This window comes from Cydia splendana, chromosome 19 (assembly GCF_910591565.1).
Source record: "Cydia splendana chromosome 19, ilCydSple1.2, whole genome shotgun sequence".
NCBI classification, from domain to species: Eukaryota; Metazoa; Arthropoda; class Insecta; order Lepidoptera; family Tortricidae; genus Cydia; species Cydia splendana.
The window spans coordinates 843,012-869,036 of record NC_085978.1 but is presented as its reverse complement, the minus strand read 5'-3'; the positions used below and the strand labels follow the sequence as shown (position 1 = coordinate 869,036).

At 36.5% G+C, this 26,025-nt stretch overlaps 1 protein-coding gene across 2 annotated transcripts in view; it reads left to right on the top strand.

Annotated features, from left to right (window-relative positions):
* The window catches only part of LOC134799868 (GAS2-like protein pickled eggs), a 288,568-nt gene extending 266,403 nt beyond the window's left edge, over nucleotides 1-22,165 (top strand). For both annotated transcript variants that reach the window (XM_063772278.1, XM_063772279.1), the window contains 3 exons: nucleotides 4,831-5,394; nucleotides 8,280-8,919; nucleotides 17,377-22,165. In XM_063772278.1, coding sequence (XP_063628348.1) covers nucleotides 4,831-5,394; nucleotides 8,280-8,919; nucleotides 17,377-18,263 — 2,091 coding nt within the window. In that variant the 3' untranslated portion in view covers nucleotides 18,264-22,165. The remainder of the gene's footprint in view (nucleotides 1-4,830; nucleotides 5,395-8,279; nucleotides 8,920-17,376) is intronic.
* The last annotated feature ends 3,860 nt before the right edge of the window (nucleotides 22,166-26,025 follow it).

Below are 26,025 nucleotides of genomic sequence, written 5' to 3'. Positions count from 1 at the left end.
AAGTTTAAATAAATAACTCAGTTTTTAGCGCGTTGGGCTATAAGTGGTCAAGATTCGCGAGTTCGAGTCTCGTCCAAGATAGTAAATTTTTCCATTTTTCAGTTATATCCAAGTTTAATGTTCACTAGACTACATAATGTATAGGTATATATGTTACCGTAAAAACTTATTTTTACTGAGACGCGTTCACTAGTTAAAATAAGTTTTTCGTAAGGCCTCGGTGAAAATTAGTTTTAACTGAGATTTTCAGTCAAATCTAGTTTTTGCAAAGTGCCTTGGTCAGTATGTAATAGAAAAGTATAAATTAATTATACAACTAAATTAAAAAAAACTCCTTATTTATTTACGTTACATGTCCGTCTTTGGGTCACTAATTTACATATGTGAATCAAATTTCAACTTAATCGGTCTAGTAGTTTCCGAGAAAATAGGCTGTGACAGACAAACAGACAGACGCACGAGTGATCCTATAAGGGTTCCGTTTCTTCCTTTTGAGGTACGGAACCCTACAAAGTAATTAAGAGGTATGAGTTTATTTAAATGCTCAACACATCGCCTGAGTTACTACTACATTTTATAACGATAAGTGCTGCTTTACAATATCAATTAAAATACATATTTATAACGTCCATTACAAAATCTAAGGCGCCAGTCGCAATATACATTCACACAAAGGTAGTAATGAGGTAATACATATGCAATATACATGTGAATAATATATTCAGATTTACAAACTTGATACGATACTGAAGTGGTTTTGACGCGACCTTGACGATTGTCTTGGCGTGCATCTCACACGACTTCACTTAATGCACTAACCACAATAAAATTGTCAGTTTTAGTTACCTTTTTGTATAAGAAGAATTGAATTTTAAATTTAACTCATTTCTATTTCGCAGAAATTCGATTTGTAACTTGTGTACTTTGATGTAAATAAATTTATGTTTAATTATTCAACTTATTTATTATAATTACCTATCTTCTTTACATACCAACGCAATGTGACATTTCGCATCAAACACTACACAACCTTATGGTAATGTAGGTAATAACTATGCGGCATTTGCACTTTGCATAGAAACCGCCGCTGCGCTCACGTTACTTCATTGATACTCGTACTCATTGCGTGCGTGGCATTTTGAGGTAATAATGTTTATAGAGTACTTAAACATCGTATTTTGTAGTTATATTAATTTGAGTAAGGTTTTATTGGTCACTTGTGCAAGAAGTTCGATTTCTATATCATTAGCTTTTATTTGCCTATTACTTTAAGGGCCACTTGCACCAATTCCACTAACCCGGAGTTAAGCGGTTAAACCGTTAACCCAGTGTCAAATTATACTGCTAACCATGGTAACTTCAGGTTTAACGGGTTAACTCCGGGTTAGTGGAATAGTGCAAGCGGCGCTAAGAGATATTCTCATTTCATATTGCGATTTTGCGATATCTCCGGTGTGGGTACACTACATAATTCCGAAATATTTTATGCCGAATTTTAAAATATCGAATTTTATTATTCCGATTTTTAAATGAGATAGACCCATCAAAATTCCGATTGTCGTAATTACCGAACGATGAAAATCACGAAGTTTTATATTTCCGAATAGTAAAACCGACGATTTTTAAAATTCCGAACCACATAATTCCGAATATAACAATTCCGATAGGCCGAAACACCGAATTTAACATTTACGATTTTTGATATCACGAATTCCGAATTGTCATAATTCCGAAATTTTGAATTCCGATTTGACGTGATTCCTATTTTTTAAATTCCGAATAACGATATTCCGAATTTGTTGTTAAGTAGCAGTTCTAACGTAACCTAAACCTACTTTTTTAAAAACAGTTATTTACTGTAGAGGTCGCAGTTCTAACCTAACCTATACCTACTTTTCTGTAAGCAGTAAGTTTCTAGGGGAGGGAGGGTCGCAGTTCTAACCTAACCTACACCTACTTTTCTAGCAGCAGTTGGTTTCTGTAAAGGTCGCAGTTCTAACCTAACCTAACCCACTTTTCTAGTAGCAGTTGGTTTATGTAAAGGTCGCAGTTCTAACCTAACCTAACCCACTTTTCTGGTAGCAGTTAGTTTCTGTGAAGGTCGCAGTTCTAACCTAACCTAACCCATTTTTCTAGTAGGAGTTGGTTTCTGTGAAGGTCGCAGTTCTAACCTAACCCACTTTTCTAGTAGCAGTTGGTTTCTGTGAAGGTCGCAGTTCTAACCTAACCCACTTCGCTAGTAGCAGTTGGTTTCTGTAAAGGTCGCAGTTCTAACCTAACCTACTTTTCTAGTAGCAGTTGGCTTCTGTGAAGGTCGCAGTTCTAACCTAACCTAACCCACTTTTCTAGTAGCAGTTGGTTTCTGTAAAGGACGCAGTTCTAACCTAACCTAACCCACTTCGCTAGTAGCAGTTGGTTTCTGTAAAGGTCGCAGTTCTAACCTAACCTACTTTTCTAGTAGCAGTTGGCTTCTGTGTAGGTCGCAGTTCTAATCTAACCTAACCCACTTTTCTAGTAGCAGTTGGTTTCTGTAAAGGACGCAGTTCTAACCTAACCTAACCCACTTTTCTGGTAGCAGTTGGTTTCTGTGATGGTCGCAGTTCTAACCTAACCTAACCCATTTTTCTAGTAGGAGTTGGTTTCTGTGAAGGTCGCAGTTCTAACCTAACTTAACCCACTTTTCTAGTAGCAGTTAGTTTCCGTAAAGGTCGCAGTTCTAACCTACCTAAGCCACTTTTCTAGTAGCAGTTGGCTTCTGTGAAGGTTGCAGTTCTATCCTAACCCACTTTTCTAGTAGCAGTTGGTTTCTGTAAAGGTAGCAGTTCTAGCATGTCCAAATAATTTAAATGCATTTTTTTTTGCAGATCAATTTTAAAAACGGCTGACCATTTAATTACTTCCCTTTTGAAAATCACGAATTTCATTATTCCGAGTTTACAAAAGATCGAATTTCTGAATTCCGAATTATTTTATTTCCGATCGGTCAATGATTTTTCGGATTAGACAAATTCGGAAAAAAAAATCGGATTTTTAAAAATCGGAACTTTAAGCTTTCGTTCATATGACAATCGGATTTTAAGTATTCGGAAATAGCGCAGTCGTGATTTTCTGCTTTCGTGGTTTTCAAAGTCGTGATTTCGATATTTCGGACGCATAAAAAATCGTGATTATGAAAATCGAGGTTATGAAAGTCGGAAAAACATATTTCGGAATATTTGGGTGTTCCCCTCCGGTGTATACTATAGGTACAGAATTTTATAAAATGATGCTAATATTATAAAAACCACTACGTAAGAACCTTGTATATACTTTTCACATCACCTATTCTAAAAAGGGCTTTTTCTTCCCCACTAGGAGGGATCAAAGTGGCACTTTTCTTCCCTGCTAGGAGGGATCAAAGTTGTACTTTTCTGTTCTAGGACACCTTTTTTTTCATTTTTACATACAATTTTTTTAGCTTAACTAGTGTTTTGATACATGATAATTTCCTTATTTTTTTTTTTTTCCTCATAGTTGATGTGAAAAGCAGTATGTGTCACATGGTATCAAAATTATTTCGTCTTGGGCGTTAACACGGGCGTTGAAACCCTCATTACACTCAGGACACTTTAGAATCCCGAACGTAGTGAGATTGGGGGATTCTATTGTAGAATCCATCGCTTCCTTCAGGATTCAATGTACGCCCTTGACGGAAATATATCATTTTGATCCCTTGTAACACAAACTACTATTACTTTATGATGAAAACTTCCGTTTTAGAACAATTTGTGATCACTATAATAGTAAAAATATATTATCACACCAAAAACATAAATATGTCATGAGAGCTAAGTTCAACATTAAGAATATGCGTCCTTGTTGACTTCGCCGGCAAAAGAATTGAGATCTATATGGGTGCCAAGTTCTAGTTCATTTGGGATGTAATTGAAGTTCAGGAACTGACTTGGATAGTTTATGCGGTGAGGATTCTTATGTATTCGAGTGCCTCTCTCTGAAGTGTAGCTTTATATGTATTTAGTACAGCTATATTGTTACTACGATCCTGCATTTAATACAAAACATAAAACAAATGCACTTGATTCAATCGCTATTTGCTCCCAAATCTCTGATGCACAGCAAACTAATCAATGAATTTACGACCAAACGAAATTGAAATAGACCAAACGCCATTTTTCTCTATTATTAGCTGATTGCTTGTCGCCGACATACTTTCCAGTCTGTTGATCAATGATTATACCTGATTATTGAAAATTCTTTAGACAACCAGTTTAAATTTTAACTTAGATTCCACATACTAGTTAAATGCCTAGAGGCCAATATATGTTGGTATATTGACTTGAGAATTAGATAGATGCGTGCTAGTAGAGATATCAGATGATATTAATCGATATCTCATGTTTCCCGGTAGAAAGTGATCAATGCATAATCATTTTACTGCGAAATTGTTAATTGTATGGCTGCTTACGAGAATATAACGAACAGTATTTTATAATTACGCATAAAGAGGTATATCATCAAGATAATCAAATACCAGGCTTTTATTCCGTCATAAATTATGTTTTGCATCGTACAATGTTTCTTTAAACCATGTTTTTTGGGCATAAGATATTTCCTAGTTCTTACTTCAAGTTCTTACGCTAAGTTTTCATGCCAAGTGCTACGTCAAGTATGGAGCTTATAGGGGTATATGTATGCATGCATTCTTACTGACAAATTTGACCAAATTTAGCGTGGTCAAAGTCTATACTACATATCCTCGACGTCGATCTCAAACAATCGAACTAAACAATTTTGCAAAAATACCTAACAGTTGATTTTCTGTTGTTCCAGCACGCCAATGCCGTCCGTGAGTCCGCCCGCCTGATCCTCGACTCTCCAGCCCCAGAATCTGAAGATGCCCTCACCCTGGCCAAGGCCCTGCGCTCCAGACCCCCAGTCAACATGCTGCCTGCCGCCAAAGCTGGCACTTTCTTCGCCAGAGACAACCTATCTAACTTCATCGACTGGTGCAGGAGAGCACTTGGAATTTTGGAGTGTCTTCTCTTTGAAACTGATGATTTATGCTTGAGAAAAAATGAGAAGCACGTAGTTTTATGTCTCTTGGAAGTAGCGAGGAAAGGAGCGGTTTTAGGAATGCCGGCTCCGCTGCTAGTTCAAATGGAGAAGCAGATAGAGAGAGAACTAGCAGGAGAGGAGCTAAGACCTGATGATAATGCGCTGGGATTGGTTCCCGTTGGACCACAGCCGCAGCTGGTGACGAATGACTTGAGGAGTTTGGATGAGAGGGTGAGGGACTTGGTGGAGAGGTGCTCGTGTCCCACGCAATTCCCGATGGTGAGGGTGTCGGAGGGGAAGTACAGGATTGGGGATACGAGGCTGCTGATCTTCGTCAGGGTGAGTTTATGATTTATACTGATGTTTACCATTAGATATATGTATATTGTATTTAGAACTTATAAAATAAACTGTTAACTAATTATTTGTAATCCTAAAAAAAATATGACTGACAAAAATAAATTAAGCTAAGAACTAAAGAGACTAAACTAAAACTACCTATATGTATATGAATTCGTGAAATAATGCTCGAATCTTAGGTATTCCTTGAATGAAAGAAGGTTTTTTTTACTTTGCATTTTCTTTTATAAGTTTCTTTAAATTGTTTGCCATATTCCTCGTGCGTGAAAGGAAATAATAAATTCCATTAAAATCCTATTTCAAATACATAAATTTAGCTATTTTATGTATGTATAGTAAGTATGGGGTTACCAAAGACACATTATAAATACCTGAGCAACATCACGCTCTACCTAAGCTTTATCCTAACAGCTAGGTATCCTGATATTGTAATTACAAGCATAATATATTAGGTGCTTACTGTTTTATTTATGTTTCACTTAAGTTACAACATTCCTCGCCACTTACGTTTCTGTTTATGTAAGCGCTTTGTTTCCTGATTTAAGCTGATGATATACGCGCTTTGATCTACATAAACATTTGTTTGTTGATAAAGATACCAGTTCATAAATTGTGGAGATCATTGGAATCGAGTAGAATATTTGAGAACGATTCAGATTTAATCTTGTTACTGTTTTGATCTTATTTTGATACGACCTTGGAGATTGCTCATGCTGATTGGTGCATGCGAAATGGAGTGTGAGTCGTGCGTGAGATGCGCTCCAACCACCAAGACAATCGTCAAGGTCATATCAAAACCAGATCAAAACCATAAACAAATAATTAAATTCGAATCGACCGTCTTGCAGATAAGTATATAATTTACATACAGAATGAACCTTCTTATTGCATTGGTCGGTGCATAATAAGATCTTGAATATACATTGATAATTTGCATGTTATGTGCATAATGACGATAATCGAATTAAAATTCAATAAAGTACCAATTTGAGTCCCACGTTTTTGAGGCAAAACAGCCTTTATATAAAGGTAAATTATTAAGAAATGAATGATTAAAATCGGTGGTGACTTACTAAATACACTGTATTATAACACTTTAAACTCTCGCGTTTTGTACACATATTTAATTACACAAACGGGTCTACCGCGATATAATTTCATTGTTTTTACCTTTAATTCCACTTAAATACTTAAACACTTTAAACACTTAAATACTTTAATTCTTTAATTTTTTTATTCCGTTGACATTTGTTGGGACGTCAGTCTTTCCGTGACCACAGCTGGTGCAACTCAGCTGAAACGTCGGAATTAAAGGTAAAAACAATGAAATTATATCGCGGTAGACCCGTTTGTGTAATTAAATATATGTACACTGTATTAATTTGAAATGACCTTATACTGTGGTTCAAATTTTCTTGGTACCCCAATATTTGGTTACACCTATTATGTTGATAAAATACGCAAAGTTTTCTAACTTTATATCAACTACAAAGGGGTGTTCAACAACTTTGCAATTTTATTGTTGTATGAAACTCAAATAAACTCACATCAGCACTTTTTTTACTTCTTGGAGCAAGAGTTTTACATTCATTCACAATGTGCATTTAAATTTATAGTTTGAACTATTATCCTGTAGTCTTTTGATTCTCGCCGACGTCTAGTTTTTCCCAAACTCGTCTATCTAAACGACCTCGTTAGGTCCAACCTTGCGACTCTATACGGACCAATCGACCACCAACCTAACCTGACCCTCACATTCGTCAATACAGATAATAAATAAAAAAGCTCCCATAGAAAACCGAAGTACGATCACCAGATGGTCTCCCCCCAAAGGTCAGTTCCAACTGGCCGTTTAAAGGTCGCACAACTAACGTTTTTCTGCAAATATCTTGTGGGCATTTGATTTGACCAAAAAAGGAAATGATCGTGAGTCACCGCCGTGTTTTGGTCTGACCGGTATGTGGTGTTAATTAAACACATGGCCGGTTATTTTTAACTCGACGGTTAAATGCTTTTACGTACAATATAGTTGGTAATTTATCTTTATAGAGTACTAGTTTTTTAAAGCGGCATCCTTTGCGACGATGCGGTAAATTGAAAGTTGCGAGTCGAGATCTCTGTGTTGATTTTTATCTGTAGTTTATTATGGTGGATTAAATAAACTAAGTGAAAAGAAACTAAGTAGAGGGTTTAAGACTGGTGTGAGAATCGATTTATTAAGCACTAAAAATCTTATTTTGTGAAGGTTATTACCTAAACGTTTTAGACTCCCATGATATTTCCTAAAACGACCTGAGTGGGCAAAAGTGACTGTATTGGACGAATATGTTTTATTAGGTCTAGTCCAGTACAGCAGTATCCAGCACGATCCCTGAAGTAATTTTATTGGACAAATAGATTTATCTACCTACTTTGATTTTACCATTTCACCGGAGATAAATACCTAGGTACATTTATTAATTTCTGGATAAACCTACTGGATAGCATGATTTATATGTTTGTAATAGGGTTTTAATTGAATTCACACCCGACCCGAGGACCACAATCACATCTGAGGAATCACAATGGTGTTATTTCAAAACTGTTCAAAATGTAAAAGAAATGTAAAGAATTAAAATGTTTCACCATCAACAGTGTTATTTTATAATTTCCTTAATAATAATGATAGTAATTATTTACATAGGTAAGGTTAAAAGAGTCAGACCAAGACAAGTCTGCAGTGATTTTGATAGCACACGCAGTGCAAGTGTTATTTATACGTCATAATTTCATAGAAATTTGACGTTTAAGATAACGTCTTGGTAACTCCACTAAAAAGTTAAAAAAATTACAGCTTCATACTAAACACTTCCTTCTCTACACAGATCCTCCGCTCCCACGTGATGGTCCGCGTCGGCGGCGGCTGGGACACCCTGGCCCACTACCTGGACAAGCACGACCCCTGCCGCTGCCGCGCCCAGCACCGCACCTCCCTCTCGGCCCGCCTCGCCCGCCCCAAGCAGGACCTCGCCGGCGCCACCGTCACCTACGAACGACCAGACCCTTACCAACAAAAAGAACCTACTTCTTTACAGTACTCCCAGTACTCCAAATTCTACAACGATGACTCCAGAGCACACTATCAGAGTAACAACAGACTTGACGCTCCAACCAGCTTACCTTACTTAGGAGAATTAGAAAGAGCTGCATCACCAAGCAGAAAACACTTAACTCCACGCGCGAATAGCCCTGGTCGAAAATCCTCCTCACCAGATCGGAGAACAAAGATTGTAGTGTCTAATCATTTGGTACCAACGCCTCATGCTGTAAGAAACAAGAGTCCAAGACCAGTATCTCCAGCACCAGCGGCTGAGAGCGCGTCTGATAATGGGTCTGAGGTGTCGGATGAGGGTTATAGGAGCTTGGGAGTGGTGGCTGGATCGACACAAGGATCGCCTTCGACTAAAACGACGAATCGATATTCCATGCACAGCCAGAATTCGTATGATGACGCTGAATATAGTGGTAAGTTTAATACTTTTAATATTAATCTGATTTAGCAAAATTCTTATAGCGTTTTAAGACGAACGTTTACTTATGAAATTTAATATTTACTTGCTAAATAATTTGGTAAGCTTATAAATTTATTCATTCGTATTCGAAATGAAAATCACTTGTCTGCTTATTTTCGTCTAGTTTAAATATTTTCGTTTTATAAATGCAAGTTCCTTCATCGTCTGGTGTGACGCTATGTCCGTCTTTTCCTTTCTTTGATCTAAGTCACTTTTTCACGGCCATCCCCTTTTTAGGGTTCCGTACCCAAAGGGTAAAACGGGACCCTATTACTAAGACTTCGCTGTCCGTCCGTCCGTCCGTCCGTCCGTCCGTCCGTCCGTCCGTCTGTCACCAGGCTGTATCTCACGAACCGTGATAGTTAGACAGTTGAAATTTTCACAGATGATGTATTTCTGTTGCCGCTATAACAACAAATACTAAAAACAGAATAAAATAAAGATTTAAATGGGGCTCCCATACAACAAACGTGATTTTTGACCAAAGTAAAGCAACGTCGGGAGTGGTCAGTACTTGGATGGGTGACCGTTTTTTTTTTGCTTTTTTTTTTCGTTTTTTTTGCATTATGGTACGGAACCCTTCGTGCGCGAGTCCGACTCGCACTTGCCCGGTTTTTTTTCTAATTCTCATTATTTTTGTTTTAATTATGTCGTATAGTTGACCTATCAGTCCCTAGATTCTGAGCTTTGTTTTCAATAGGGTCTGTTTCTCATGTACTCTTTTGAAGATCTTAAATTGATACAAGGAAGTTTAAAAGCGCCATAAAATATATTAATACATTTTTCGCAGACATGCAAATAAGATGTAAATGTCTCACTTAGTGCTTTCCATTAAATGTAACGATAAGATATACTTTACAAAAATATGTTAAAACACTTACAAAATGGAAGAGTCAATGTTAATCAGGTCATTATCGTATAAAGTATCGGTCATAAAAGGGCAGTATAATATTAACATGTCGGCGATGAAATCAAAATGTATTTTAGACAGCATTACATGGTAATTTAATGTTAATGATATTCATGACAAGGATGTTCTGATATCAGAGTAAAATGGCAATCGTAAATTTAATATTTATCGATTCTTCTTTAAGGAATATCAAGTAACATTATGAAATACATTTATTAGTTCGTTTTATAGGTTTTTAAATAGACTCGGGCAATCTACATTTAAGTAGTTGCCATTTCAAAAAGCTTTTAAATATGTAAATTTCGTACAAAATTACAGATAGTTAAAAAAAAAATTACATTTAAAGGATAAGCTATAGTAATTATTATATTTTGCTGAAGTAACAGATAATATTTGTTATTTATTATAATTAGGTTTTTTTTACTCTCTTTGCACTTTTCAGTAGTGTAACCGGTGCATACTAAAGTACAAGAAATCCAAAAGTTATATTTTTTAAACTAAGTACCTTGAAAAGATTAACCTACATGTTTCAAGCCCTATTGCGACTCCGATGTCAATTATACCTTTCGAAAGGTACAATAAAAGTTTGGCAATTTTGCAACAATTCGCTACTTAAACAAAATTGTCATTTCGTTGCGCAATCGCAAATGACATTGTCAAATGAAAATTCCGTTCCGCAATTGACATGGCGACACACGGGACATTGTTTGCGTATATGCACTTATTGAATAGAGTTGAAACGCATTCATACGTACATGCCAATGGATGAGGTTTGGTCCAAGTCAAAGGAGAAAAGCTAATACGGAATGTTTTTGATTTCGTAAGATTTGTATGAATAACGAATTATTTGCCCTGACATTTACTCTGCCCGACAGCTCTTGTTGTCTAAAGGTTAGAGCTTACGATTGATGAATCCGGAGGTTGCGGGTTCAAACTCCGGCTCGTATCAATGAGTTTTTCGGAACTTATGTACGAATTGTACGATATATCACTTGATATTTGCCAGTCACTTTTTCGATAAAGGAAAACATCGCAGGGAAACTGGACTAGGTAATCTAAATAAGGCCTAGCCCTTTGGGTTCAAAGGTCAAAAATGGCAGTCGCTTTGTAAAAAAAAACCTACTACTTAGTTTAAAATTGTATAAGTTTGACATTAGCTGAATCTTTTTATATCATCATGAGAGTCCGCTTGACAACAAATCTCAAAAATTGGCGTAGTGACTTACCTAAGTAATATCAATTGAAACATTACAATCTTTAAAACTTACACCAAATAAGACTGTAATAAAATTACCATACCCGACAAAACAGAGTTCTGCATAAACATGTGTTTCCATTGATGCGTAGCTTCTAAATCATAGCTTGCGATACACAGTAGCAATGATTCCGGCGTGTGGTGCAAGAGGAAGGAATACAGCGATTTGTTGCTGTGGCAATAGGGACGATTAACGGCCTCCTAGCCTAGTCGATTGTGACCCTGCCTAAGAAGCAGGAGGTCCCAGGTTCGAATCCCGGTAATTGTAATTGTAATTGTAATTTATTTATTTGCTAGTATCATGGTTAACACAGATGTTACATAGAAATATAAGTCCAGCACAATTCTGCCGACTTACGGCGTGCGTTGCGGCGTGCCGGTAAGGGTATTTATTTGTGTGTTTAACACGAATATTTGTTTGTGTTACCTCTTCTGGCTTAAACCGCTGAACCGATTAAGATGAAAGTTAATATGGAGGTAGTTTGAGGCCCGGGAAGGACGCAGGGTACTTTTTATTAAACATCATCATCATTCCATGCTGACGAAGTCGTGGTCAGAAGCTAGATAGTAAATATATCGCTTCCGCGCTCGCGCCCGCTGCCGCCCATGCCGCGTGAACGTTTTCGCAACTCCGGCGCATCGGCGCGTGCGCCGTTGCGTGTAATTGTCCGGTAGTGTTGTGTGGTATAATACTGTACAGGGTAATTGAATACATGTCTATGTTGAATGCAGTTGCCAACCGAGAAAGGTTACAATGGGCTACTCGTATGTGCTTTTGTAATGGAAAAAGTGATTATTTACTAATTATTTTAAGTGGTTATTTTATAACTATATGTTTTTGTTATTTCCCAAAGCAACTCCGATGGCACGGACATGCAATGCGTCGAGAAAAAGATCACCCGGTAAAAATTGCTCTTGAAATTGACATAGGCAAACAACCATCACGACGCCCGAAAGCCACCTGGTGGAAAAACCTGGAGAAACGGTCGCTAAAAATACCAGCAACCTACTATGACAGAGCCAAATGGCGGAAGCATATTCAGAGGGCTGACCCCAAATGAAATGGGAAGAGGCACGGAGACAGAAGGAGGAGAGATGTTTTTGTTATTTAACATCTGTCAACAGTCTAAATGATGATAAATGTGACGGTCCTAAATTATAGTATATAGTATAGTATAGTATCGTTTTTTGCAAACCATGGTATAATACAATTAAATAGATGTCACAATGGAAAAGGGTCGCATGGCACCCTGGTAGGGTATGGCAATTATTAGAGTAAGACCAAGCGAACGTCATCATTAATATCAAATTTCTATAAAAATACGACGTCTTTATTGACACACCCTCACTTTGTTCTGTTCGATCAAGGCGGTGCAAAGTTAGCTTAGACCGAAAAAAAACCTACCTACAATTTAATATTCGGATTATTACCAATAATATTCCTATTAGGTATATATTTTAATGTACAATGCTGCAAAAACATACCTACAATAGTACCTACCCTTCATTGCGTGACAATCATTAAATCTACATAATATAGCACCATTTTATTTATTTATAGTCACCTTCATAAACACTAATTGCCCATGACACGCCTTATACACACATCCAATTAAAAAACTATTATACCCATAGACAAATACCTCGATACCATAGACAGTCTATCATAGAATAATTTGTCTATGCTTCCTGGATTGCCTTACTTGGTTCGAATATGGCTTTTTACCTTAATCGTAACTTACCTTAACTTCCTTTTCCGAGTTTGTTTACGTCGTGTTTATGGTTGTATAAGAAAAGATAACTTTATAGTAAATATCTTTCTGAGATCAAATTTAAACTGTCGTGAGTCATACTAAAATTAAATTGATTTTACGGTTTACTTAAGGTATTTTTAGTCACTTTCTGAGAGCTTAACATGTCGCGCGAGTGTCTCAAAATAAATCGTAAAATAAAATGTTGATAATGCTCTGCCATTAAAAAAATGACAAAAACGAAATAGACACAATATAATTATTCACTAGAAACACAACCTACATACCTATAGAGCTGAATATGAGTGAATTGCAAACAAATTGTACATAGTTAAGCACCTGTAATTAGTCTAAAGTTAATTGATTCCATTGATTTATATTTAAGTTAGATGCATGAAAGTGTGTTAGTGTAATGCTATAGACTTATATGTGTACGAATTAAGTATAATAAATACAATACAATACAATTTACATAGTTAATTTTCGTAACACAAATGAATCAATTAAGTCAAGACTAATCACAGCTTCTTAACTGCGCTTAATTAGGTACGTAATTTATCCTATTCACTCATATACGAAAGTATTTTTACCCAAACCCTTGCTCGGTCAGTCTGAAATAAGATCTCACGCATTCCTTTTAGATTTAGACACACAACAGCAGAAGTGGCAAAACGGGCCAAGTGTCCATATTCATCTGTACACGCTATTATTCTCTTATCAGATCCAGGTCAAGATTTATTCTCAAAATGAAAGGTCAAAACAACAAAGACTATCAGAAACGTTTTGACCTTGTTATTTTGACATTTCAGCTTGACCATAACACCTGTAGACATCTAAACTGCTCCAAAATGGTCACCATTCACACTGTTCATCATCATCATCGTCGTAAACCTTATTGCTAAGATAGTAAGGTTCATCAATAGTCAGTAAATTGTTTGTGCTTACCGGAGAGTCCGGAGACTAGTAAATATTCAAGACGAACAACCTCTATACAACACTGCGTTCTCATGGGTTTTACTACTTTTTCATTTTAGTTTTATACGTATAAAATCTGTCACCCACTGGCTTAGTTATAAACATGAAAACGTAAAATACAGCTTGGCCGCTTGTGATATGCACAAAAGCATTTTAGACATATTCTTATTTAATGGCGCCATCTGATTTTAAGATTGTTAATCCTTTTCAAAGGTCCTGAAATGCTTAATTTACGCTTTAAATCCAACTTTTGTGATTATAACTTATAACAGCGGACAGTCAAGTTCAATTTTACGTTTCGATATTATAAGATTTATAAGTAGGAAGGTAGCAGTAGAGAAGTAATTTACATGTGCAAATAAATAAAATGTAAAAAAGATAGTTAATGTCATCTACAACATTGACGATTCTCGCGGCGTTGTAGTCACCACACGGGATTGTTATGGCATTTAGGGTTCTTGCTAAATTGGAAATTCTATAGCGTAAGTATTGAACAACCAATTTAGCTAGGACCCTAAATGGCGCAGCGCAACAATCGCGGAGCGTGATGGTACGAGGGTTATCTGTCTTCTTTATTTACTAGACTCTGGTGCTAACCTAAACATCTCCGTCGCAATCCATATCAGAAAGACCACATTCCTCGATCATAAAAGGCGTCACAGCTTCGCACCAAGCCTTGGCACGTCAGTCCTTCAGCATAAGGTCGATATTCCTTTGACTCCGATTAAATCAAATGTTGGCGTGGGCGGCAAATGGTAACAACTGTGTTATTATTATTAACCAGTGATTGACAGTTGGGTTTATTATGTTGGTAATGGCGGATTTATAAGGAGCGGTTGGGAAATGGTGAAGGTTAGGGTTTTGAGGTTATGTCTGTTTGTTTGGGTAAAAGTAAAGCCAAGACATGGACGAGTAAAACAAGAAGACGGACAATGGCTATACAAAATAGCGTTCTTTTAATATTTAGTGCCATCTATTGAACGGAAGTTGAGTTATTTTGACAAGAGGTCTAAGCGGCGATTAAAATAATTATATTATTATGTGAAATTGAAATATAGCTGCCGTTATATTCGTCCAATCGAAAATAATACATAAAATGTCGGCAACCTACAGTTAGATAAAAATTTAACTATCCCGGTAAGATAAAAATTTTATTTCCATAGTGAGTCAAAAGTTTTAACTGTCGGTAAAGATTTTTCAGTGAAAATTATAAAAAATATATATATATTTGATCGTGAGGTAGGTACCGTGGTAACTTACTAGTACTTAAATATCCGGATTTCCTACAAAACATATTCAATAAAAAAAAACAAAGTCAATTCTAACCCCTACTACACTTCTCTCTAAATGAATATAATAATTATGCCGAATGCCTAAGTTAAATTTTCTGACATTAAATACCTAACTATTACATATTTTATTAACTCAGAAAAAAATCAACGAAATATACCTATTTAAAAGAATGGAAACAATAGGCAATGAAGACATCTTAATATTTTATACGATAAAATTACCCGAATCGCATAAAAATCTAGTAGGTACCATGTATTCATATATCAGTGCCCTGTTTATCAAAAGCTTGTAACTTGTAATACAAGTGGAAGTCCCTTCCTAACAAAAGCTGTCAAAAAGGGACTTCCACTTGTATTACAAGTTACAAGCTTTTGATAAACAGGGCATTAGTATCGGCTTAATACATGTACAGTCACCTGCAATAATATGTTACTCTTCGAAGGCCGCAAAAATATGTGACACGCTCTTATAGCTCTACAAATACGATCGTGTCAGATATTTTTGCAGCCTTCATTTTGTAACATATTATTGCAGGTGACTGTACCTGTGCAAAAAGTTTAACAACCATAAATGCTATCCCAACACTCCAACAAACTCACAATTTCTCGAAACAATTGAAAAGTCGGTACTTACACTCATAAAACATAAGAAACATTCCAACTCATTTTGAAACCTAATGATGTTTATTTTAGCAAAGAAAACAAGCGCACAAGGCGACACACAAAAAGAAAATCGCAGCATTTGAAGTGCACTTTACTATACCAACTTAAACATGCACTTACACAACTGCATTGTTTCTCTTTTGTCATAAGAAACAGCGTCGAAAATCGGTTGAAATTGAATTTGAAGACTGTATTTTAAACTTTGTGTTTTCAGCTTGCAAATTTTACTCTAGCAACTGGATAATATTTCTTATCAGCAACAAAATAGAGTTTAAAATCGTTTATTTTAGAATGTAAAGTACGTAAAGGGCTCTCATATGGTCAGAACGTGAGAGTATTTTAAATAGATGAGGCAACGACCCTTTTAAGGGCATGCAAATATTATTTTGATTCGTGTCGAGTTGAATTGTAATGACGATTTGTTGATTCGAGTGTTTCAAGGTGCCTTGTTGGAGTACTTTGTACTTGTACCAACACATATTTGATGGTATGCTTTTGAAGTATTGCTTGAGAATCAATTTGTTGGTATTTATTATATTTACAAGCGTCTGGGATTTTATTTTATTCGGCCTTGATTGAGATGATGTCAATTCGAATTTACTTGAGACATGACATGACATGACAATCAGTTGGGATATTATTTATTCGAAAATATAAAATAGAAAAATAATAGATACTTATCTGAATAATAAGTAAATGTAGGTACAGATGTAGGTATTGATTAAATATGTTCGTATTTTGTTCATTGTAAATATTTCATATTTATTATAATGAGTAACTATTAAAAGACACACATTAATTGACTTAACAACTTAAGTAAAAATTTAAAAAACAAGCAAACAAAAAAATCATATTGACATTAATTTTTATACAAAACTATTGATCCCATTTCTAAATAGCTATTCACCCAGTGACACGCGATATCATAAAAGCATAATACCTACCATTATTACTCATCTAAAACAATGTGTAGAAGCAATTAAACTTATTCACAGCTAAACCAGGTCAGTGACCCCGCTAATGAGATAATATTTACACGTCACATGATTGTGTGCCAAAACACAGAATTCAACGAACTAATAATGTCCTAATTTAATTGTGTAATATGCGTAACCTTTTGTAATCTATGTACTGTGACAGTCTGACCGTGATTATAAAATCTGCATTAGCCTTGGTCAACATAAGGATGAAAAAAGTATACAAAGGTTTAATCAAAGTCCTGAAAAATGCCTAAGATTCATATAAATAAGTACTCGTGAGATCAATTGACTAGTATCTTCTTAGCTACTGTTGATTAACATAGAAAGATAGAACCTTAAAACGTCAAACAGTTTATTGTACGCGGTACAACCATATTTACACTTATACTAGCCATAATTATTTATATGGCGGCAAATATCCGACGAGAATTGTCAAACTTTTCATTCAAAAAATGTTTTATCGAACCACCGTTCATGTCGACAGACAATTTAGTGCCACCGGCCCAAATTTATTATTTTCTGACTATGTTTCTCTTTTCTACAAAAATCTACAAAAACTAACATTATAAATCTCTTCGTTTCAGAGCGTCTCGACCAAGACGACGGCTGTCACATGGACCGCGACCGTGTCGACGACTACGTCAGCCTGAACACCGGCCTGCGCAAGACCGGCTACGCTGACACCTTCTACGGAGGCAAGAAACCCTCCTCTATCGAGGACAAGTCCAACAGGACCAGCCCCGAGCGCATTGTCGTCGTAGAAAGCAACAACTCACCAAGCATGAGCCTTCGAGCCAGCAGAGATGTCGAACCCAAGAAAACGCTCCGCAGCCGACCCCCCAGCAGGATCCCACATTCACCCGTCCGGGCCAGGACGCCCAGCCGCGGCAATACCCCCAGCCCTAAACACACAGCCAATGTACAGACTTCACCTAAACTTACTCCAAAGTTACCACCAACAGCTAGAAACACTTGGAGCGGACGCACTGCCCCTAATCAAGCTAAGTCTAAAGCCAGACCGACTATTGGCGCTGATACCTTCGATAATCCTAACAAATCTCCCAAAGCAAGGCCTAAAGCCGCTCCTCAGAATGAAGCATTCAAGAGAAATTCCCCGCTTAGAGCTAGCAGCGTCACTCTCCGCTCTCCACCGAATCAAAAGCCTCTAAGTCCTTTGCTAGAACATATCTTAAGGTCTACGGAAACTGCTAAAGATGATGCCACAGTTTTGGAAAAGATGAAGGAGATCATCAGAACGTATTCAAAAGGAGAAGATTCTTTATCCAGGACGAGTTCTAAAGACTCAGATTACGCTGATTTCACTTCAGCGTGGGTAATGTCTGATGGGAAACTGGAGAGGTCGACTAGTACGAGGCAGTTGGCTGCCCCGAGGAAGGATCCAAGGAACGGAGCCTCCAGGATCCCAGCTCCTGTGTCAATAGGATGCCGGAGGTCCACTTCCACTTCCTAATTTCAATGACAGGAGTCCCAGGATAGTGAGCTCAGTGACAAATAAAGACTGAATGCCGGTGAAGGGTTGTGATGGTTCATGTCAAGTGATAGAAAAAGTTCCGTTTATGGCAATAATTAGAGTGTATTTGGAAGACGATTTCGAAGGTTTTTGAACGGCCTGGCATAGTAGCTATAATTCAAGGCTCACGCCTGTTATGTATAACATATATCTTTTCTATTTATCGAATATAGCGTAGTCTATCAGTTATACTTATCTATCCATATCTTTTATGTGTATTAGTTGTATTGGTAATGTTTAGATATTGTCGTGTTTTTGAAAATTTTCTAATGTCGTCTAATTGATGTTCATCTTTACACTTAAAATGTAGTAAATTTACACTAACATAAAAGTAACATCATAGTTTATTTAAAGAAGTACGGCTTCTTGATATACACTGGTTCGAATGGAGCCTAATATTATGTAAACTTTATATTAAGATGACCTATTTTTCTCTTTTGACACTCATTTATTGGCTTCAAAAATTATTGTGTAAAAATGTGTCAATATGGTTATTGTATTTACACACCACTTTTCAATGTAAATTGGTCATCACAATCATTATTGATTTCTAATTTTCCTTGTGAGGTAAACTGAGGCTATTTCGGCTGCGAGTGGGAAATCATTTTCGTAATTTTGTTGAAAAGAGACATAATTCCAGCTTCAAGAGCTGGTTTATCTTTACAAAGAAAATAATGAAATAATATAGGTAAAGACATTTTTAATAACACTAGATGTAACTTAACAGATTAAAGTTTAGAGGCATTAGAGTTACTAACGTTAGATTGTAATACTTTTGCTAAAGACCATGAAAGCACCAGAACAAACCATTGTGCTAAATGTAAGCCAATAACAACATTTATAAAAATGACACTTTCTGAATAGTGTCATTCTTTCATAAAAAAATATACATGAGATTTAGGGTGAGTTCTGGTGTTAAATAATATGGTCTTATATAACGTTACGCGGGTCGATTCACAAATAGCGACAAAAGATGGTGCTAATTTTAATTTTAGGTTAAATAAAATATGGCAAGTCCCAGTAATCCCCATCTTGTACGACAAAACGTATTTTGTACGGACATAAACACCATTATAGATTATTGACAAGTGAAATACTTGTGTGCAACCAGTGTCAGTAAACTTGTTAAAGTTATATCGTTTGAGCATTTAATACAGGTATTAAAAGCATATTATGCTTGCCTTGTTCAGTCGCCATCAGATATATCGGAGCGGCCAAGGTGCTCACAAATATCTGAACACGCCTCTATTGTGAAGGCGATAGAGTTCGCATTCAGATATTGTGAACACGATGGCCGCTCCGATATATCTGATGGCGAATGGATGATGCTTTGCGACTCTGACATAGTTTGCAGGTCTATGGTTTTCTTGGAGACGTTCGAGTCCAAGATGGAAAGTTAACATTTTATTTTCAAGTAGAAAATTATTCAACAGAGATTTTATTTTAGTTCTAAGTATACGATAATCGTCGCCCAATAAAATTAGTTGTAAAAGACAAGTTTTAAATAAGTTTTTAGTTAGAAATGTCATTTTTTTTAGTTTTTTATTGGAGACTAAAATGGACCCGGTTGATTAACAAAATTAACATAGTATTTATTGAGAAATGAGCATTTGGTAAGCATTTATCGGCGATCATTCCAATTTACCGGGAAATCTTTGATTTTTTTTTCAAAAAGTAATCTCATGTTTTGTCTGTAACTGTAGTTTTTGTAAGCGACATAAATGCACTATTTGTAACTCAGTTTTTTCGACAAATTATTTGCATAAATAGAATGAAAATAAAGAAAAAACAACTATAAAGTGAATTAAATTCTCAAGGGACGATGTGAAAAAGGCGGGAATGCGTATTGACCGTGCAAAATTGGTCGGAAATAAGTTTTAAAGCTTTGACCAGTGTAAATGTATTATACGAGAAATCGTATTAAGCGGGTACATTTGTAACATTATCGCTTAGAAGAACTACAGCCCGATTGTACATAGGTTGTGAATTAGCAGTTGGTGGTTAGGTTATATGGCATTGAACTAAAACATCCAAAATCGTACCTCATCTAGTATACCAATAAAAGAGTACCTATTTTTTCACTCGCTTGTAGTGTAGACTGTGTAGACAGCTTAGCGACTTGATAATATAAAGGTTCTAATTGCATTGAAATTGGAAACAAAATATAAACCAACGTGTCGATGTAAAATTTTAAATTGTAGGTACCTTAAATCCGAAATATTAAACTTAAAAGTGCCGTTTCTCAAAAAAATATGCCTATGTAGGTTCCCAAAAACTCAAACACAATTAATTAATTAATGTTTAGGTTCGAAAATGTAAGAAAAACAAATGTAATATAGAACCTTTATATTTGTCACGCAATATAGCCATGCCATAGACCGTCCAAAATTAATATTTTTGGAAAAAAGAACTTATCTGGAAATCACTTTTGGTGAAACAAAGACACATAATTAATTAATATTATGTATATGATGGGTTTTTGTTTTATCAAAAAAAAAAAACAAATTGTATATACCTACCTAGTAATTCACTGTTTCTGATGCTTCTTAATTATGTATGTTTCATTCTAACTTGTAAGGAATATTCAAAATAATTGTACATTTGATAAAAAAGTGACTTAAACCTTAGTTCAGTTTCAACATTATACCAAACTAAAACTTTTTAGATTCATTCACTATTTTATAATCTGTGCAATTATTTTTTTAATCATGCTTCTAAAAGCTTGATCAAGATCGCTTCTCTCTGTCCAATTATAGGCATCGCTTAACGTGCGATAGAGACAGAAGCTTTCGCAAACTATGCTAAAATAGTATATTGAATAAGTTAGAATTGGAACTGCTATTGTTAATTATATATAAACCACCAGGCTATTCTATGCTTCTACTGTATACTACATTTCTGCGCACTCTGGATTCCGCTTACAACGACTTAAAATGTATAACTACGTGCAATAAGTTTTTATGTTAATGTCTCTATACAATACATATAAGGCTATTTGATAAGTATTATGTGTTAAAATGTAAGACTAAACATGAAAAAATGGCTTGAAATGTTTAAAATATAAGTATGTAGGTACTTCATACTTCATACTTATTATATACTTATTAATATTTCATACTTACCTACCTAGGTACTAGGATCTAGGTATGTCGCTAATTTGACACCTTACATTTTTTTTATCGGAACAGAATTCAAATGTTCGTTGTGAGCGGATCCACAAATTCTTGGGTTATAACTTAGTTATGGTTGAGAAAATAGAGTTATAACTAATGAACTAAAATCTAAAATCGATCAGATAAATAGTTACTTAAATACGTACTAGATGGCGCCCAAATAGGCCCGAATTTAAGAGACTCACGAGCCCTCCGCCAAAAGGCCGCTCCCAGGTTACACTCTCATTTTAGAACGACATGCTTAAATTAAGCAAATTAATGTTAAGGGAGGCGTAGACTAGCAACTTGCATGCAATTTACGTTACATTGCCGACTACTGAGGTAAACTCTATTCAAAAGTTTGATCAGGTACCGCAATGTAATGAAAAAGGCATGCAAATTCTTGCTAGTCTAAACCTCACTTTACATACAGAACTACTACGGGGATGGCCACATTTGGCGGTCGGTTCGTGTCATTCTTAACGGGCATTGAAAAGCCCCATCTAGTGAGATTTTTAAGCACGATATTTTAGTTTATCAGAATTTTATTGTAACTCTATAATCTCTGGTTTTGGTTAGTTTATTGCTAGAGGCTAAGTAAGACTTAGTTGCTTCCTGGTCGTTACCACTGACAATGCCATAGACATTCGTTATTCTATTTCACTGAATAAAGTTGATACATGATAAAAATGTGTTTTTTTTTCCGAGTGAACTTATCCCTACACCCTCCTGTTGAATCCATTTATTGCACAGAAAGAGAGAATTTTAAAGTAAGAAAGACTAGGAATATAATATTCTGATCTAGTCTAACAATGTTAAGTTTGCACAATAGAGAAACAATAATAATAGAGGCCTTCCGGCAATAAGTCCGTCATTTACACTTTTCATGTATCTATCTATACATATAATAAAGCTGAAGAGGGTCGAAAGTCTGTACATGGAAGATATTTGAAAAAAAGTTGGCTGGGGATACTTAGAATTGATAACAGAACACGTTCCAACAGTTTTTAGAATTTTTGTCTGTTTGTCTGTTTATCTGTTTATCTGTTTGTCTGTTTATTTGAACGCGCATCACGTGAAAACGGCTGAACGGATTTTGATGAAAACTATACTAATCTGTCGAAAAAATCCCCGGCCAGGTTATAGGCTATAGAAATTCAACCCCTAAAAGGGGGGGTAGCCACAACACTCGATTGACTTAAGATTGCCCCTGAATCGTATGGCTCTACTTAGGAAGGAGGGGCAAACTTTTTTCAAATATGTGCTAACACTATAGAGTACCCTGGTAAACTAACAGATGGCACTGAATTTAATACGATGTGACATAAATAAGCCAACGAGGAAGGATTTTGCCAAATTAACTCTAAGTTTAGAAGACCCCTCTTCTAAAATTTCAATGAATCGTAAGGATATCAACAAATTTAATTTAATAATTGTGTTGATTTATTATTATTTGTATCTCCTTGGATATCACGGGCCTATAATCCCGGTTTTTTGATAGGCTTGCGTGGGGACACAGATCCAACACGTAGAGGCCCCTTGGAGAGCTTTTATGTCATGTAGAACGCCTGCTGGAACCCGTTCACAGGTGCAACAATAGATACCCATGAACCGGTCTCAGCAGGCATTGGGACTATTGTAGAAAAAGAGAACAGTATACCGGTCTATGGATTGAAGTTTAGGTGGACTATGAGACTGGGTCATTACAAAGACGTACGGACACCTGCCATAACAATGTTTACACAAGTTATCGAGGCAGGTGGTGACTTGCCGCGCACTAGATGGGCCCCTGAAACTGCCGTCGCGAAGACGACCAGGAGCAACATAGGTGTGAGCGGCTCAGGGGTGTCGAGAGGTGTGCGCCGCTTTCTACCCAGTGGCTGTTAACAGCCACTGTGCCAACTCGCGTCTTATGCATCTTTCACTTCCACCCCTGGAGCATATAGCTCTAACGACTCCTCTCTGGACGGCCAATTAAGGCAAGCCAGAGCTGAGAGTCCTGCGGGTCCCCTTGGGGTCCACTCCGACCGACGAAGACACGCCGGAGACGGAGACCCTGACCGACTCTCGGGAGCACTCGGGTCCGTGGGGTCGTTACTTCCCAACAGCTCGCCACAAGCTGCCCTATTTATTATTATTATTTTTTTTTGATTTAATAATACAACAAAATTAAACGACAGTAAATGAATTGCCCCTCATTGCACAGTGCCATCTTTTGGGGAGCTGAGTAAACATTAAGTAACCAAGAAAACTAAAAATGAGTTTACATACTTACGTAGTGGTTGGTAGTGGTAAAACACATCAACACGCGTATAATTGCATAAAATTATATATTTTCTCAGTCATGACATGAATTATACCTAATCGTAATTATTTCGCATCCATATCAAATCCATATTCATAGGTATCGCCTCCTTAAGCACTTAATAATGGCCACGAAGGTGGGTACTTTGAAAAAAAAAAACATTGACCTCTGTCATTTGCAGTGCCGGATTAACCCTTTTAAGCAAAATAAGCACTTGCTTAGGGCACCATGTCTAGGGGGCACCAAAAATTATTGAAGAATTTACGCGTTCTCTTCGCTGGCGTTTTTAATAACATTCTAAGATATGATAAATGTGACATTCGGTTGGCGACTGCAGCAGCATTACTCTGCTGCAACGTTACTGCTGCAGCACTGTCAAGTTTCGTGATAAAATGATGTGACTGATTTCCGCACTAAAAGTAAAAATGTACAACTGTCTATCGAATTGCGTTTTTTTATATCGAAAAATTTTCGTGCTCAATAACTTTCTGAGATATGATAAAGGTGACATTCGGGTGGGGACTGCAGCAGCATTACTCTGTTGCAACCTTACTGCTGCGGCACTGTCAATTTTCGTGATAAAATGATGTGACTGATTTCCATACTAAAAGTAAAAATGTACAACTGTCTATCAAAATACGTTTTTAATATCGAAAAATTTTCGCGCTCGCTTCGCTCGCGTTTTCAATAACTTTCTAACATATGGTAAAGGTGACATTCAATTTTCGTGATATAATGATGTGACTGATTTCCATACTAAAAGTAAAAATGGGGAACTGTCTATCGAATTGCGTTTTTTTATATCGAAAAATTTTCGCGCTCGCTTCGCTCGCGTTTTCAATAACTTTCTAAGATATGATAAAGGTGACATTCTGGTGGGGACTGCAGCAGCATTACTTTGTTGCAACGTTACTGCTGCAGCACTGTCAATTTTCGTGATAAAATGATGTGACTGATTTCCATATTAAAAGTAAAAATGTACAACTGTCTATCAAATTGCGTTTTTATATCGAAAAATTTTCGCGCTCGCTTCGCTCGCGTTTTCAATAACATTCTAGGATGTTTATGATCAAGGCGACCTTTGAGTGGCGACTGCAGCAGCATTAGGTACTCTGTTGCAACGTTACTGCTGCGGCACTGTCAATTTTCGTGATAAAATGATGTGACTGATTTCCATACTAAAAGTAAATATGTACAACTGTCTATCAAAATCCGTTTTTAATATCGAAAAATTTTCGCGCTCGCTTCGCTCGCGTTTTCAATAACTTTCTAGCATATGGTAAAGGTGACATTCAATTTTCGTGATATAATGATGTGACTGATTTCCATACTAAAAGTAAAAATGTACAACTGTCTATCGAATCGCGTTTTTTTATATCGAAAAATTTTCGCGCTCGCTCGCTCGCGTTTTCAATTACTTTCTAACATATGGTAAAGGTGACATTCCATTTTCCTGATATAATGATGTGACTGATTTTCATCCTAAAAGTAAAATGTACAACTGTCTATCGAATTGCGTTTTTTTATATCGAAATATTTTCGCGTTCGCTTCGCTCGCGTTTTCAATAACTTTCTAAGATATGATAAAGGTGACATTCGGGTGGGGACTACAGCAGCATTACTCTGTTGCAACGTTACTGCTGCAGCACTGTCAATTTTCGTGATAAAATGATGTGACTGATTTCCATACTAAAAGTAAAAATGTACAACTGTCTATCAAATTGCGTTTTTATATCGAAAAATTTTCGCGCTCGCTTCGCTCGCGTTTTCAATGTCATGTAACTGATTTCCATTCTCAGCTGAAATGCAGCAATGAACGTCACTCAATTTACGTAAAAAATTCAATGTAATCTTGATGACCCTAGGCAGAGGGGGCACCATGGTCTAGAAATACTTAGGGCATCAAAATATCTTAATCCGGCACTGGTCGTTTGCGGAGTCAAACGATTTGGGACTCGCATTTTATACGCATTACCATGCCTTCCCGAAAATAATCGAAACATTCGCGAAAGTTTCGCAACGCATTGAGGTTACTAGGGGCACGTGGTCTTCCTCAGGAGTCTGAAGAAGACCACGGTAAGTGGCGCTCTAGCCAGGCAGGCCGCTTCGCTTTCGCTCGCGCGCGTATACCTTACTGTATCGTCCGATATACACCTACTACTCTGTCGTTTAAATCCTTAGAGAATATAACCAACGGAGACGCCATGTCTATAATTTTCGGTACAAAATAGTCCGGCCTTTTTTT